The 16,058-nt window shown below is 37.9% G+C and overlaps 1 protein-coding gene across 4 annotated transcripts in view; it reads right to left on the reverse strand.

Annotated features, from left to right (window-relative positions):
* NIPA1 (NIPA magnesium transporter 1) overlaps positions 1-16,058 on the reverse strand; it is a 54,461-nt gene that overhangs the window by 16,117 nt on the left and 22,286 nt on the right. For 2 of the 4 annotated variants that reach the window (XM_025437523.3, XM_025437524.3), the window contains exons 2-4: positions 14,414-14,532; positions 13,480-13,527; positions 12,384-12,474 (exon numbers count right to left, since the gene is read on the reverse strand). In XM_025437523.3, the coding sequence (XP_025293308.1) occupies positions 12,384-12,474; position 13,480 (92 nt within the window). In that variant the 5' untranslated portion in view covers positions 13,481-13,527; positions 14,414-14,532. The remainder of the gene's footprint in view (positions 1-12,383; positions 12,475-13,479; positions 13,528-14,413; positions 14,533-16,058) is intronic. The other 2 variants (XM_025437520.3, XM_025437521.3) reach the window with 1 other exon arrangement.

Consider the following 16,058-nt stretch of genomic DNA (forward strand, 5'->3'; position numbering starts at 1 on the left):
CTCTCTCAAATAAATAAAATCTTTTTAAAAATTAGTCTAAATAGGGCATCCTGGGTGGCTCAGCGGTTTAGCACTGCCTTCAGCCCAGGGCCTGATCCTGGAGACCCAGGATCGGGTCCCATGTTGGGCTCCTTGCATGAAGCCTGCTTCTCCCTCTGCCTGCCTCTCTCTGTCTCTCATGAATAAATAAATAAAATCTTTTTTTAAATTTGTCTCAATACAACTATCCCAGCTTCCTTTTGGCTTCTACTTGCTTGGAATAGCCTTTTCCATCCCTCTGCTTTGAGCCTATGTGTGTCCTTAAAGATGAATTGCGTTTATTGTAGACAGTATATTGTAGGGTCCTGTTTTTTAATTCAAGTAGCCAGTCTATGTCTTTCAATTGGAGAAATCACACCACTTGCATTTAGAGTAATTACTGATAGGTGAGGACTTACTAATGTCATCTAATTAATTGTTTTCTGGTTGTTTTTATAGTTCCCTTGTTCCTTTCTTCAACATTTGTATCTTCCTTTGTGAACTGATGATTTCCTGTAATGAAATACTTTGATTCCCTTGTCTTTAACTTTTATGAATCTACAGCAGGCTTTTACTTTATGTTTACCATGAGGTGTACAGAAAACACTTTATACCTATATCAGTCTATTTTATAACAACAAAAATTTTATTTTAATATCATACAAAAACTCTTTTTACCATCTGCCTTTTGTTTTTGCCGTCATGATTTATAGCTTTATATATTATGTGTCAATTAACAAAGTATTGTAGCTATAGTTATTTTTAATACTTTTGTCCTCTAACCTGCATACTAGAATTAGTATTAACACACCACCATATTACAGTAGAATATTCTGAATCTGACTAAATGCTTAACTTCACCAGAGTGTTATATATATATATGTATTTTTTTTAAGATTTTATATATTTATTCATGAGCCACACAGAGAGAGAGAGAGGCAGAGACACAGGCAGAGGGAGAAGCAGGCTCCATGCAGGGAGCCTGACGTGGGACTCCATCCTGGGTCTCCAGAATCACACCGTGGGCTGCAGGTGGCGCTAAACTGCTGTGCCACCGGGGCTGCCCCAGAGTGTTAAATATTTTCATGTTCTAAGCACCTTTTCATTTTAGGTTGAAGAATTTTCAGCATTTCTTACAAGGCAGGTCTAGTGGTGATGAATTCCTTTAACTGTTGTTCATCAGGGAAAGTCTTTATCTCTTCTTGAAATTTTTAATTCCATTATAGTTAACATACAGTGTTATATTACCTTCAGGTGTACAATATAGTGATTCAACAGTTCCATACTTCACCCAGTGCTCATCACGAGTACACTCATTAATATCCATCATCTATTTAATCCTTCCCCCCCACCCACATCGCCTCTGGTAGCCATCACTTTGTTCTCAATGGGAAAACTTAGCAGCAAAAGAATGAAACTGGATAACTTTCTTATACCATATACTAAATTTCATACACAAATATGAACTAAAAACAGATTAAAGGCCTAAATGTTCGACCTGAAATCATAAAAATCCTAGAAGAGAGCACAGGCAGTAATGTTTGTAACATAAGCTGTAGTAACATTTTTTTAGATATGTCTCCTGAGACAAGGGAAACAAAAGCAAAAACAAACTTTTGGGACTACATTCAAATAAAAAGCTTCTGCACAATTTTTATCTCTTTTTAATTCTGAAGAACAACTTTGCTGAGTAAAGTATTCTTGCTATATGTTTCCTTTCTTTCAACACTGAATATACCAGTGCTCCATGGTATACCATGTGCTCCTGGCCTACAAGGTCTTTTGTAAGAAATCTGCTGATAATATGGGAGTTTCCTTATGTAAGATAATTTTTTTCTCTTGCTGTTTTTTTTCTTTTCTTTTTTAAAAGATTTTATTTATTTATTTATTTGAGAGAGAAGTGAGAGAGAGAGAGAGAGAGAGAGAGAGAGAAAGAGGCAGACTCCTCTACTGAGCAGGGAGCCCAACACGGGGCTTGATCCCAGGACTCTGGGATCATTACCTGAGTCAAAGACAGATACTTAACCAACCCAGGTATCCCTCTCTTCCTGTTTGTTTGTGTTGATTCTATCTATCTATCTATCTATCTATCTATCTATCTATCTATCTGAAAGAGAAATAGAGAAATAGTGAGAGGGCATGAGTGGGGACAGGGAGAGGAGAAAGCAGGTGCTCCACTGAGCAGGGAAACCTGTAATGCGGCTCGATCCCAGGATCCTGAGATCATGACCTGAGCTGAAGGCAGGTATATAGCCAACTGAGCCACTCAGGCACCCCTCTTGCTATTTTTAAAATACTCTTTTCAACTGTCTATTGACAGTTTTATTATATTCTGGTGATGATTCTTTTGGATTAAAATTTTGGGGTGACCTACAAGTCTGGATGTCCAAATCTCTCCCCAGATTTAGGAAGTTCTCCACCACTATTTATTTAAATATGTTTTCTAACCTCTTTCTTCCTCTTTTTCCAATAGTAGTACACTGTTTTCATGAAGGTGCCTCATTAGTCCCATAGTCTTTCTTCATTCTTTTTGCTTTTTCTCTTCTGATTAGATGATTTCAATTGATCTGTCTTCTAGCTAACTAATTCTTTCCTCTGATTGGTCAAGGGTGCTGCTCAAGTTCTCTACTGAATTCTTCAGTACATCAATTGCGCTCTTCAGCTCCAAAATTTGTTTGAATCTTTTTTAGGTTGTCTGTTTCAAACTTCTCATTTTGTTGTTATTTTCCAGATGTCTTTCAATTGTTTATATGTGTTCTCTTGCAGTTCTCTGAGCATCTTTAAGAGAACTATTTTGAATTCTTTGTCAAGCAATTCCTGGATCTCCATTTCTTTGGGGCTAGTAACCAGAGGTTTACTCTATTTGGAGGTGTCATATTTCTCTGATTCTGAATGATCCCTGTAGCTTTGTGTAGGTATATGTGCATTTGAAAATGCTGTCACCTCTTCCAGACTTTAGGGACTGACATTAGTAAAAGAAGACTTTTACTTATGGATGAGAGCACAGTGGAGCATGCTGTGACTTGGGGGTTAGTGTTGGAGGGTACCAAGAATGGGGGTGTGTGGCAGCACTAGGTCTGGTGGGGTATGTCTCTTCAGCTCAGGCTGCTGGAGTCATCCACATTGACAGCAGTGGGGCTACTGGTGTCCTCAGGAGTGCCTCCAGGTCCAATGAAAGGGATCAGGGCAGGCAGGGGTGATGGCCAGAGCTGGTGTGGACATGGCTGGTTGCAGGGTCCAGTTGCAGACACATACATAATGCTCAGGAGTAAGATAAGCAATAAAGACCAGGGCCAACCACAAGCTCACTGGCAGCTATAAGGGCCCTGGCTGTTGGTGTGGCTGCACACTCTTTCCTTGGGTGTGTGTGCTACAGTGTAGCAGTCATAGTGGTCAGGCTGGAAGTGTGCAGGTGCATAGGTGGAGAAGCTAGCTGCAGGTGAACATGGTGGTGCAGGGCAGTTACAGATGTGAAGCCCTGATAAAGCCAATAGGTTGCTGCAGAGACCCTGACTGTCAGAATAGTCTCTCATGGCTGCAGAGAAGTACCCTCAACTGCATGTACACTGAAGTGGAGATTGGTAACAGATTTCAGGTCCACAAATGGAGAGGCTAACCCTGAACACACAGTCAGCTGTAGGAGTAGGCTGATGTCTACTCATACAGCTATAGAGTTCTGGGACTGGATCCTGATCTGGCAAGGGTGGGATGGCAAATGGAATGAGGAGGGATTCTGATGCTAGTATCATTAAATGTGAATACCCCTGGGGCATAAGCTGATGAAATATCCAGATGTCCATGGTAACTGTGCTGGCCACTGACTTCAGTGGCAAAATCTGCTGGGTTTGTCTACAGAGCAGATGAGTGAGCCACAGTTGCTCTCACTGAGTGGCTGCTACTGGTATCCCTTCTTTTCTTCCTTGTTCCTCCTAGCCACCTCTGTCTCAGCTTTTGCAGGGTGGGCGGAATGAAACCAAAGCAGGACCTTGGTGCAATGTCCTGAAAGGCTGGTTGCTCACCCTGCCCCTCCTTCCTGGCAAAGGAAACACTTTCTGGTTGAGAAGTCCCTCCCCACACCCTGGTGCTGTGCAATGTCAGCTTGGGGGAAGCAATGATACAAAGTGAAGTTGTTTTCTTTCTGTTTTTTTTGTAGTTATTATCGGGTTTTTGTTCCACAGTACTGCTTAAGTTTCTTAAGCAAACATTATACCTCTCCCAGAACTATTTTTCTAGGATCCTTGGGTGGCGCAGCGGTTTGGTGCCTGCCTTTGACCCAGGGCGCGATCCTGGAGACCCGGGATCGAATCCCACATTGGGCTCCCGGTGCATGGAGCCTGCTTCTCCCTCTGCCTATGTCTCTGCCTCTCTCTCTCTCTCTGTGTGTGTGTGACTATCATAAATTAAAAAAAAATTTAAAAAAAGAACTATTTTTCTACATGGATAACTGTCCAATTATTGATCTTTGAGAGGGGGACAGAGGGTGGGGTTCCCATACATAACAATTTTGGTGACATCACCTTTTTTACTGGCTTTTCACTTCCTTGAAGACATTCTTTAAAGCACAAAAGTTTTAAATTTAGATAATGCCCAATTTATTTATATTTATATATCTTTTTTGCTTGTGCTTTAGGTGTCAGATCTAGAAAAATACTGCCTAATCCAAAGTCACAAAAATTTATACCTTTTCTTCAAGCGTTTTATAGTTTCAGCTTTTGAATTTGTGTACTTGATCCTTTTTGAGTTATTTTTATATATAGTGTGAGGGAGGAGTACAACTTCATTTGCATGTGGATACCCAGTTGGATCAGCACCACTTATTGAAAAAACTACTCTTTCCTTACTGAATTGTCTTTAACCATTGGTTAAAATCTGTTGACAGTAAATGTTAGGGCTAATTTCTAGAATCTCAATTTTGTTTTATTGATATATATGTCTATCCTTAACCCAGTACCACACTCTTCCGATTACTGTAGTTTTACAAAATGTTTTGAAATCAAGAAGTGTAAGTCTTCTAATTGTAAGTCCTCTTATTTATCATGAATGTTTGGGCTATTCTGGGTCTCCTGCATTCTTTTTAAAGATTTTATTTATTTATTCATGAGAGACACAGAGAGAGAGGTAGAGACACAGGCAGAGGGAGAAGCAAGGCTCCCTGCAGGGAGCCTGATGAGGGACTTGATTCTGGGACCCCTGAGCTGAAGGCAGATGCTCAACCACTGAGGCACCCAGGCATCTCTCTCTTGCATTTCTGTATGAATTTTAGAAGCAGCTTATCAATTTCAAATAAGTCAGCTAAGATTCTGATAGTGCACTGAATCTGTAGATGAGTTAGTATCATCATCTTAACAATATTAATTCTTGTTAACATGTGAATATGGATATATGATATGTGAATTACAGTTTTCAGACTGAGTTTTGTGCTTCTTTTTAAAAATGAATTCTTAAGTATCTAGTTTGTTTTGGTAATATTTTATAACTGAATTGTTTTCTTAATTTCATTTTTGTCTTGCTCACTGCTACTGTACACAGAATTGATTTTTGTATATTGATCTTACATCCAGCATCCTTACTGAACTTATTTGTTCTAATAGTTTCTTAGCAGTTCCATAGAATTTTCCATATGCAAGATCATGTCCTCTGCTAACAGAGATAGTCTGACTCCTTCCTTTCCAAATCAAGATGTCTTTTAATCCATTCTCATTCCAATTTGCTTGCCCAACTATATTGGTTGGAACCTTTGGTACAACGTGAATATAAGTGGCAAAAGCAGATGCCTTTTTTAAATTTTTTTTAATTTTTATTTATTTATGATAGTCACAGAGAGAGAGAGAGAGAGGCAGAGACATAGGCAGAGGGAGAAGCAGGCTCCATGCACCGGGAGCCCGACGTGGGATTCGATCCCGGATCTCCAGGATCGCGTCCTGGGCCAAAGGCAGGCGCCAAACCGCTGCGCCACCCAGGGATCCCCAGCAGATGCCTTGTTCTTGATCTTATGGGGAAATCATCCAGTCCTTAACCTTAAATATGATATTTGCTGGGGGGGGGGGGTTTCAGAGGTCCTTTGCCAGATTAGGAAGCTACCCTCTATTTCTAGCATTTTTTAAAGTAGGCTCAACCCCCAGTGTGGGACCCAATGCAGGGCTTTAACTCATGACCCTGAGATCAAGACCTGAGTTGAGATGAAGAGTCATATGCCTAACCAACTGAGCCACCCAGTTGCCCTCCTATTTCTAGCATAATGTTTTCATCATGAAAGTGTATTGAATTTTATAAAATGATTTTTTTGTGTGTCTATTGAGATATGTTTAACCTTTATTCTATTGATGAAGTATATTAACTGACTTACTTTGACCCTAAATCTACCTTGCATTCTTGAGATAAACCCTATTTGGTCATGGTGTGTAAGTCTTTTTATATATTAATGAATTCAATTGGCTAGTATTTTGTTAAGGATTGCTCCATTCATATTAATAAGAGAATTGGTTTGTAGTTTTCCTTTCTGGTGATTTCTTTGGTTTTGTTACCAGGGTAATATTACCCCATGGTGTAAGTTGGGAAGGGCTCCCATTTCTCCTATTTTTTTAGAAGAGTTTGTGAAGAATTCTATTAATTCTTTAAATGTTCCAAAGAATTCACTAGTGAAACCACCTCTCCCTGAACTTTTCTTTGTTGGAATTTTTTTTTATTACGAAACCAATCTTTACTTGTAGGTCTATTCAGACTTTCTATTTTTAAAGCATTTTCAGTAGTTTGAGTTTTTCTAGGAATATGTCCATTTCATCTAACTTATCCAATTTGTTGGTATACTGTGTTCATCTTATTTGCTTATAATTCTTCTAATCTCTGGAGAGTTGATGCCAATATCCCCTTTTTGTTCTTGATTTTAGTAGTTTCAGTCTTCTCTGTCAATGTAACTGAAAGGTTATCAATTTTGTTGGGTCTTTTCAAAGGACAATATTTGGGTCTGCTTTTTGCTATTGTATTTCTAGTTTCTATGTCATTTATCTATTCTAATATTTATTATTTCCTTCCTTCTATTTCCATTGGGTTTAGTTGGCCCTCTTTTCCCAGTGTCTTAAGATGGAAAGTTAGATTGTTGATTTGAGATCTTTCCTTTTTTTTTTTTTTAATGTAGGCATTTACAGATATAAATTTCCCTCTGCATATTGCTTTAGCTGAGTCATGTGAGCTTTGGTGTGTTTTCGCCTCATTTTTATTCATCTCAAAGTATTTTCTAATTTCCTTTGTAAGTTCTTTTTTGACCCATTGGTCTTTTAGCAGCAATTTAATTTCCACATATTTGTAAATTAAAAAAAAAATTCACTGGTTTTGCTTTCTGATTTCATTCAATTATAGTCAGAAAGTACTTTGCATGGTTTCAATCCTTTCACATTTATTGGTGATTCTTTTTTATGGCCTAGCATATGGTCTATCCAGGAAAATATTCCTTATACACTTGAAAGAATATGAATTCTACTGTTGCTGGCTGGAGTATTCTCCAGTGTTGACTTACAGTGACTTACAGTGTCATTCAAGTCTTCTATTTCCTTCTTGATCTTTTGCCTAGTTTTTCTATCCATTATTGAAAGTTGGGTTTTGCAAGTTGTAACTATTATCATTGAATTGTCTGTTATTCGTTTTTCTATCAGGTATGTTTCATATATTTTGAAGGTCTGTTTTTAAGTGCATATTTGTTTATAATTGTTACATCTTCCTAATGGATTGACTCTTTTGTCATTACAAGATGTCTCTATCAGTAATATTTTTTGTTTTATAATCTATTTTGTCTGATATATAGCCTCTCCAACTTTCTTATGGTATTGTTTGCATAATATATTTTCTTTCCTTCCTTTTACTTTCAATTTATATCTTTGAATCTAAAATGTCTTGTGTAGACAGCATATAGCTGGATCTTTATCCTGCCTGACAATCTCTGCCTTTAAAAAAAAATTGATTTTATTTATTTATTTCAGAGAGACAGAGAGAGAGAAGCAGAGGGAGAGGGAGAGAACCCCAAGCAGATTCTGCACCAAGTGCAGAGCCTGATGGCACGCTCGATCCCACCACCCTAAGATCATAACCTGAGCCAAAATCAAGAGTCAGATTTCTTTTCTACATGTCTCATGTTTTTTTGTTCCCAATTCTTCACTTACTGTCTTCTCTTACATTAAGTAAATCTTTTTAGTGAAACATTTTAGTTCCTTATTTTTTTCACCATACTTCTTTGAGTAACTTCTAATGGTTTCTCTAGAGTTTATCAGAATACATTTTAAATTGATACTAAATTAACCCTAGTGAGATATAATGCTATTCCTCTATAGTTCAATTTCTACTTACTTCCTTTTGCACTATTTTTTGTGCTATTTGGGTCTTTTACAAACCAAATAATACTTCATTATAATTATTACTTTATAAAATTTTATATATGTTTTTTAAAGGTGAGAAAAGAAAGAAGAACACGTACATATTTATAGTTTGTTATATTTACCAGGTATCCTAACATTCTTATTACTTTTGAAATATTTATTAAATATACAGGTATTTATTACATCTGGTTGCTTATGTGCATTTTATTGAAAATGAGGGTTAATATTAGTGAAATAAATGTAGTTTCTTTTTTTTAAAGATTTCTAAAAATTTATTCATAAGAGACACAGAGAAAGAGGTAGAGACACAGGCAGAGAGAGAAACAGGCTCCATGCAAGGAGCCTTTTGTGGGACTCGATCCTGGGATTCCAGGATTATGCCCTGGGCTGAAGGGAGGTGCTCAACCACTGAATCACCCAGGCATCCCAATAAATGTATTTTTTTATGAAAAAAATCGTCAGGTTTTCCCTTTGTCATTTTATTTACTGGGATTTTCATACTATTCTCATCAATTTAAGAAATTCTTTATGTCATAGCTTTAATTACTGTAATATTTATTTAAATCTTTTTTCCATTTTATTTTTAATGTAGAATGTTAAACTTTTCATTATTACATCAAACTTTAGAAATTTCTTATCCTTTTAAGATCTGAAAGACATTTTTTCAAGTTGTAAAAATAGAAATATTTTTCTTATATATAGGCCATAAGCCAAGCTAACCTTTTTTTTCCTGTTCTTTTACAGATTCAACCTCCATAGTACATATTCTAGGTTACACTAGAGATGCAGGTTTATTCAGTAAAAATAAGAGACAGAAAATGTCTATAGTTATGTGCAACAGATAATTGGGCACATTAACTGACTGAGTTTACCACAGCTTTACAAAGAACACTCAACTCTGCATTACGAACAGGACAATATACTTCAATATATCACTTCAGTCATGCACTGGAACACTGGAATAGTATCAACAAACCATTGGTTGTATTTGCCTCTCCACATTTGATGGACATTCTATATATAATATTTAATTTACTTAGATTAGATCATATTTTGACGGTGCTATGATTTAAACTGATGTTCCTACAAAATTGTCTACCAGTTTTCCCAACACTATTTACCTAAATAAAAAAATTTCTCTTTTAGAATAGAGACATGAAAATTAAATGCAGTCATTTAATCCCAATACTTGACTGGATCTTGTACTAGAAGAAAAAATGATGGTACAAAGGAAAAAAATGGCATAAAAATAATGGCATAGGGCATCCCTGGGTGGCTCAGCGGTTTGGCACCTGCCTTTGGCCCAGGGTGCGATCCTGGAGTCCTGGGATCGAGTCCCGCGTCGGGCTCCCAGCGTGTAGCCTGCTTCTCCCTCTGCCTGTGTCTCTGCCTCTCTCTCTCTCTCTCTCTCTCTCTCTCTCTCTGTCTATCATGAATAAATAAATAAAATCTTTAAAAAAGAAATAATGGCATAAATGGTAAAAAATAAACGAATAAAGGATAATGACATAAAATAAGGATATAATGGGTCATTTAACAAAATTGTAATACAGAAGACAGATTAGATACATGTAATACAATGTTAAATTTATTGAAATTGATCATTGTACTGTGGTTATTAAAAGAATATCTATAGTGTTAGGAAACACAAATTGATGTATTTAAGGGTGAAGAATCATGATAGATGTAGTCTCAAAGGATAAACAAACAAACAAAAAACAAAGCAAACACCACATTTATAGTTCTCAACTGGGGGTGATTTGCACACCCCCAAGGACATTTGCAATGTCTGGACACATTTTGGGTGGGTACTACTGACATCTGATCGGTGGAGTCCAAAGATGCTAAGCACCCCACAATGGACAAATCAGTCCTCACAACAAAGAATGACTAGTCTCAAAGGTCAACAGTGTTGAAGTTGAGAAATCTTTTTTTTTTTTTTTAAGATTTTATTTATTTATTAGAGACACAGAGAGAGAGAGAGAGAGGGAGAGACAGGCAGAGGGAGAAGCAGGCTCCATGTAGGGAACCTGACATGGGACTCGATCCCGGATCTCCAGGATCACACCCTGGGCTGAAGGCAGCGCTAAACCACTAAGCCACCAGGGCTGCCCCAAAGTTGAGAAATCTTGATACAGAGAAAGCAAATGATGGAGGAAGTGGGATAAAAATCAACAGTACGTGTGCACTGGTGAGGGGTATATGGATGTTGTTTTGATCATTCTTTTAAGTTTTTATTTAAATTCCAGTTAATTAATATATTAGTTTCAGGTGTACAGTATAGTGTTTCAATACTTACATACTACATTTGGTGCTCATTACAACAAATGTACTCCTTAATCCCCATCACCCATTTAACCCATCACCTGTTTTGATTATTCTTAATCTTGTAACTTTTCTGTAATTTGGAAATTATTTTCCAATAAAAAGTGTTTTTAACTTCTTTTCAAAATACTATATTGTGATGATTACTTTATCATACACTGAATCATTAGAGAAAAGTAGACCTATCTGGGGACTCCCTAGTCTATTTCTAGTCTATTCTATCTCTCTTCTATATTTCTAGTCTGTCTCCTGAAGACTTTGAGCAGTGAACATTTCTGGTGAGGTGACTTAATTGTCAAAGTCCATGAGAATAGTTCTTTGGAACTTAACTAGGCAAGATATTTTAATATATGCATATTAAATGTTCAATGTGCAAAGACCCCAGCGTCAGATGATTTATTTACCTGATGTTTTTTCAGAAGAACAAATCAAAGAGTGAGGCTGGGCTCTGGGAAGCTAGAGCAGTGATTCCCTGAAGTGGAATTGCATCACTCATGCAATCCAAGTTCTTCAGGCCATCCAAACACAAAGCAACATCATGCTACATGTGATATTAGTCTGCTGTTTAGATAAGGACAACATTCTACAAACATATTTTCAACCTGGAGAAAACATATTTGTGCTTTTTAGGCTACAGACTCTTAAAGCCTAATTGACTTTAAAGTACAATTTAAATTTATCTATCATAGACCCACCACTTCTCTGAAAGGATTTGGGAGTCTGTCTAGAATACAGGAGAATGCCAATATATAAATGAGTTAGAAACTTGGATTTTATTTCTTTTATTATATCTGTTTCTTAATAATTTCTTCAAAGGTAAAACAGAATATAAATAAGCTCATAGAAGGATGTATGTTGAGCTATTCAATTAATAGCTCATAAAATCATTTTTGTAGGTAACTCAAATGTAATACAAAGACTCCACTTGTAATGCATAATGGCTGGCAGCCTTCAAGTCCCCAGTCCTACCTTCCTCCCTTAGCCCCACATCTGGGCAACGTGATAAGAAAACCTGCTCATAGTCTCAGACCCTAGTGTCCTCAGTCCATTAGTACTGGCAAAAATTTAACTGAGTGTGGAAACCTTCACCCCATTCACTTTCTAACTGCAATAAAAACCCAAAGCCCCTCCACCCTCATTTCCCCCTGGACGTTTAGACCACAGAAGCCCTTCTCCTGGGCATGGGGATTCATCTGCTATTAACTGTTACGAGTTATAAATTCTATTTTATACCCATTGGTGCCACCTCCATAATTTCCCAGAGTGGAGTGAGAGATTTGTTCAGTGTTTGGTAGGGGATGCTAGGCATACAAATAAAACACCAACTGACTAGTTTTGCTTAGTGATTTCTCAGAATCACTTGCTAAGGTACCAGGAACACCTTAGTTTCTAGAAGTCTTTCAGGATAAAGACAGGAGAACAACAGAATCACATTCACTCATGTCCATGCATAAGTTAGGGTCTGAAATATACTAAAACAAAGTTCTAAGAGAAGGGTAATAATTCACAAAAATCATTTCGAAGGGATAAAATTAAACCACAGAGTAGAATACTGAAGACCTAGCTTCAGTTACAATTTTGCTTTTATTATTTGAACAAAAATACTTAAAATGAAAAGTTTTTTAAAATCTAAACTGCACATTAAAAATCAAAACACAGAATCCCAGTTCTCACCCAAATGGCACTCCAAGGGCACCCAGTGGAGTCACCAGGACTGTGGGGACCGCTGTGTAAGCCAGGAAGTTTCCAATCTGGCCAACAGCCACTGTCAAGAGAATCACAGGATATCACTTGCAATTACAGCTCACTTTTAGCAATCATCACAGAGTTTAATTTGGCAAGGCTCTGCTCTGAAAGGGCTCTTCTATTCATTTCTTGTAAGGATGCAAATGTGGGGCAATGTTTGCATAATTAAGGGTCCTGAAAGCAGAGGAAAGTAGGCCCTACAGCATCACGGACCCAATCATTCAGAAGTAGTTTCAGCCCTCTGTGGAAATTCCAAAACTAAATGGCAGTGATTGACAGTGGATGCAACAAAGTATATTTCCACTCTTTCCGTAACACATTCTTGTTTTAAGACTAGTCATGTAGAATCTCCTGTGTCCTTTCAATGGCCTGGAATCTACTCCAGTATAGAGTACTAGGTCACAGTGACATGCTGCTGGCACACCAAGTGGAAAAACTACTGCCCGCACAGGACTGCACTGGGACTGTATCAAGACAGAGCTTTAAGATGAGCTCCTCAATAAAAGGAAACATCATCTGCTAGACAACACCTTGCCTAAAAGACAATGTGTGACAAATAAACCTCATGATATTTATGAATTTTCTAACACAATTTTTCTTTATATATGTAGGGCTCTAAACTCCAATCTTATTATTTTTATATGATAGCACATAAACCTCTGTGTGTGACCTCTTTTATATGCTATTACATGATCCTGTACTTAAGGCTAAGTGAAGAAACTCTCCTTTGTAAAACCAATTATGTTCAACAAAACATGAAATTTCACCAAATGTCAACAGCCTGACTACAGGTGAGTAAGCAGAAGCTGTTTTAGTTTCTTTGGGCCCAGACAGTCAGACCTGGCCTAAATTCAGAACTAATTGCAGGCAGCAGGAACTCTACCTCCTCCCTCCCTCCAATGCCTCCCACATTGGTCTTCAGCCCAAAGATTGGAGCTGCACTCATTCCACCCGCTCCAGTCCAACCAGAAGAATGACTGATCTTAAGAAAGAAAACACACTCTTCACCACACCAGGTACTTACTTGCAATTGTGCCTGCCCACCACACAATGTCTGTTAAATAGGAGGTACCTATGAAAGAGATAAAAATGTGAGAAAAGTATAAAGCAAGAGGTTTACAAACTACATACTTAAAAAGGAGTTTTTAGGGACCCGTGGGTGGCTCAGTGGTTGAGCGTCTGCCTTCCGCCCAGGGCATGATCCTGGAGTCCCTGGATCAGATCGAGTCCCACATCAGGTTCCCTGTAGGAAGCCTGCTTCTCTCTCTGCTTATGTCTCTCTGTGTCTCTATGAATAAATAAATAAAATCTTTTCAAAAAAGCAGTTTTTACATGAAAATAAAACTAAAAACAATGAATGCCATACTGCTTATTTACTCTTTAAGTTATTCTATAAATAGCAACATGAGTAACCACTAAAAGTGGCAAATTCAGATTTTTTTTTTTTTTTGCAACGAACACAAACTGACCCAAACAAGTAAAACCTTTATAAAAAATGATTTTTTGGCTCATGATGCCACCCAGAGTCACACATATTCTTTGGCATGTAGTTTATGTTGAAGTCCAGTTCTCTCATGCATTTACTGCAACCCATTTATATGATAATTTTATGAGCATAGGGTTCAATGACTTGATGCTTAAACAGGTTACTCAATTTTCATAATTTAGAATTTATAGGGGCAGCCCCGGGTGGCCCAGCGGTTTAGTGCTGCCTTCGGCCCAGGGCGTGATCCTGGAGACCTGGGATGGAGTCCCACGTCGGGCTCCCTGCATGGAGCCTGCTTCTCCCTCTGCCTGTGTCTCTCCCTCTCTCTCTGTCGCTCATGAATAAATAAAACCTTTAAAAAAAAAAACTTAGAATTTATGATTTAGCTCTTTTTTCAACCATTTGGGCAGAAGACCTTTTCACTCACTCAGTGATTTGACATTTTACACAGTCTCTTGTATTGTTAGGTTACCCTAATATATCCCCATGCAGTCAGGCAGAAACATGAACAGGTGCCCAGGCCTTCCCATCACATGGGTTCCTCTTCCTGCCTGTATGACAGGAACCTGCAGCAAGATGGTCTCCCGAACTCTGAAACACATAGTTACACAATTTCAGATATGTCAAAATGCTCATCTGACAGGTTTCTTCAGTTCAAACTAAAGTACCTAATTCTAATAGTGAAAGGGATCCTAAGAGAAGGGGGCGGGGACTGAGTGGGGAAAAATTAGAGAGGAAGACAAATCATGAGACACTCCTAACTCTGGGAAACGAACATTAAGGAGGGCTTTTGTTTCCCTTGCCTTTGGAGACCTGTCTAGCAAGAAGTTACTGTGGCTGAGGTCACAGAAGTTGCTGCCTGTGTTCTCCTCTAGGATTCTGGTGGATTTCTGTCTCACGTTTAGGTCTTTCGCCCATTTTGAGTTTGTGTGTGTGGTGTAGGAGAATGGGCCAGCTTCATTTTTCTGCTCATGGCTGTCCAATTTTCCCAACACCATTTGTTGAAGAAACTGTCCTTTTTCCAGTGGATATTCTTTCCTGCTTTGTCAAAGATTAGATGACCATAGCATTGAGGGTCCTTTTCTGGGTTCTCTCTTCTGTTCCATTGATCAATGTGTCTGTTTTTGTGCCAGTACCACACTGTCTTTATGATCACAGCTTTGTAATACAGCTTAAAGTTCAGATTGTGATGCCTCCATCCAGTTTCGGTTTTCATTTTCAACATTCCTTTGGCTAGTTGGTTTTTTTTTCTCATTTCACACAAATTTTAGGATTGTTTGCTCCAGCTCTGTGAAAAATGCTGATGGTATTTTAAGGGAATGCTTTGTATGTGTGGATTGCTTTTAGATACCACAGACATTTTGATAATATTTGCTCTTCCAATCCATGAGTATGGAATGTTTTTGCCACTTTTTGTGTCTTCCTCAATTTCTTTCACAAGCATTCTATAGTTTCCAAAGGACAGATCCTTTACCTCTTTGGTTAGGTTTATTCCTAGGTATCTCTTTGGTTTTGATGCAATTCCAAATGGGAATGATTCCTTAATTTCTCTTTGTCATGCTTCTGTTAGTGTACAGAAATGCAACTAATTTCTGTGTACTGATTTTATATCCTGCCACTTTGTTGAATTCCTGAATCAGTTCTAGCAATTTCTGGGTGGAGTCTTTTGGGGTTTCTACATAGAATATCATATCGTCTGTGAAGAGTGAAAGTTTGAGTTCTTTGCTGATTTGGATGCTTTTTATTTCCTTCTGTTGTCTGATTGCTGAGGTAGGACTTCCAGTGCTGTAGTTAGCCGCAGTGGTGCGAGCAGACATCTGTGTTGTGTACTTGATCTTATGGGAAAAGCTCTGTTTTTCCCCATTGAGGATGATATTCACTGTGGGTCTTTTGTAATGGTTTTTATGATATTGAGGTATGCTCCCACTATCCTTACATAGCATATGGTTTTTATCAACAAGAATGCTGTATTTTGTCAAATGCTTTTTCTGCATCTTTGACAGGATCATATGATTCTTATCCTTTTATTAATATGAAGTATCACACTGAATGATTTGCAGATGCTGAACCACCACTGCAGCCCAGAAATAATTTCCACACAGTCGTGGTGAATAATC

This window comes from Canis lupus, chromosome 3 (assembly GCF_003254725.2).
Source record: "Canis lupus dingo isolate Sandy chromosome 3, ASM325472v2, whole genome shotgun sequence".
Classification (NCBI taxonomy): Eukaryota; Metazoa; Chordata; class Mammalia; order Carnivora; family Canidae; genus Canis; species Canis lupus.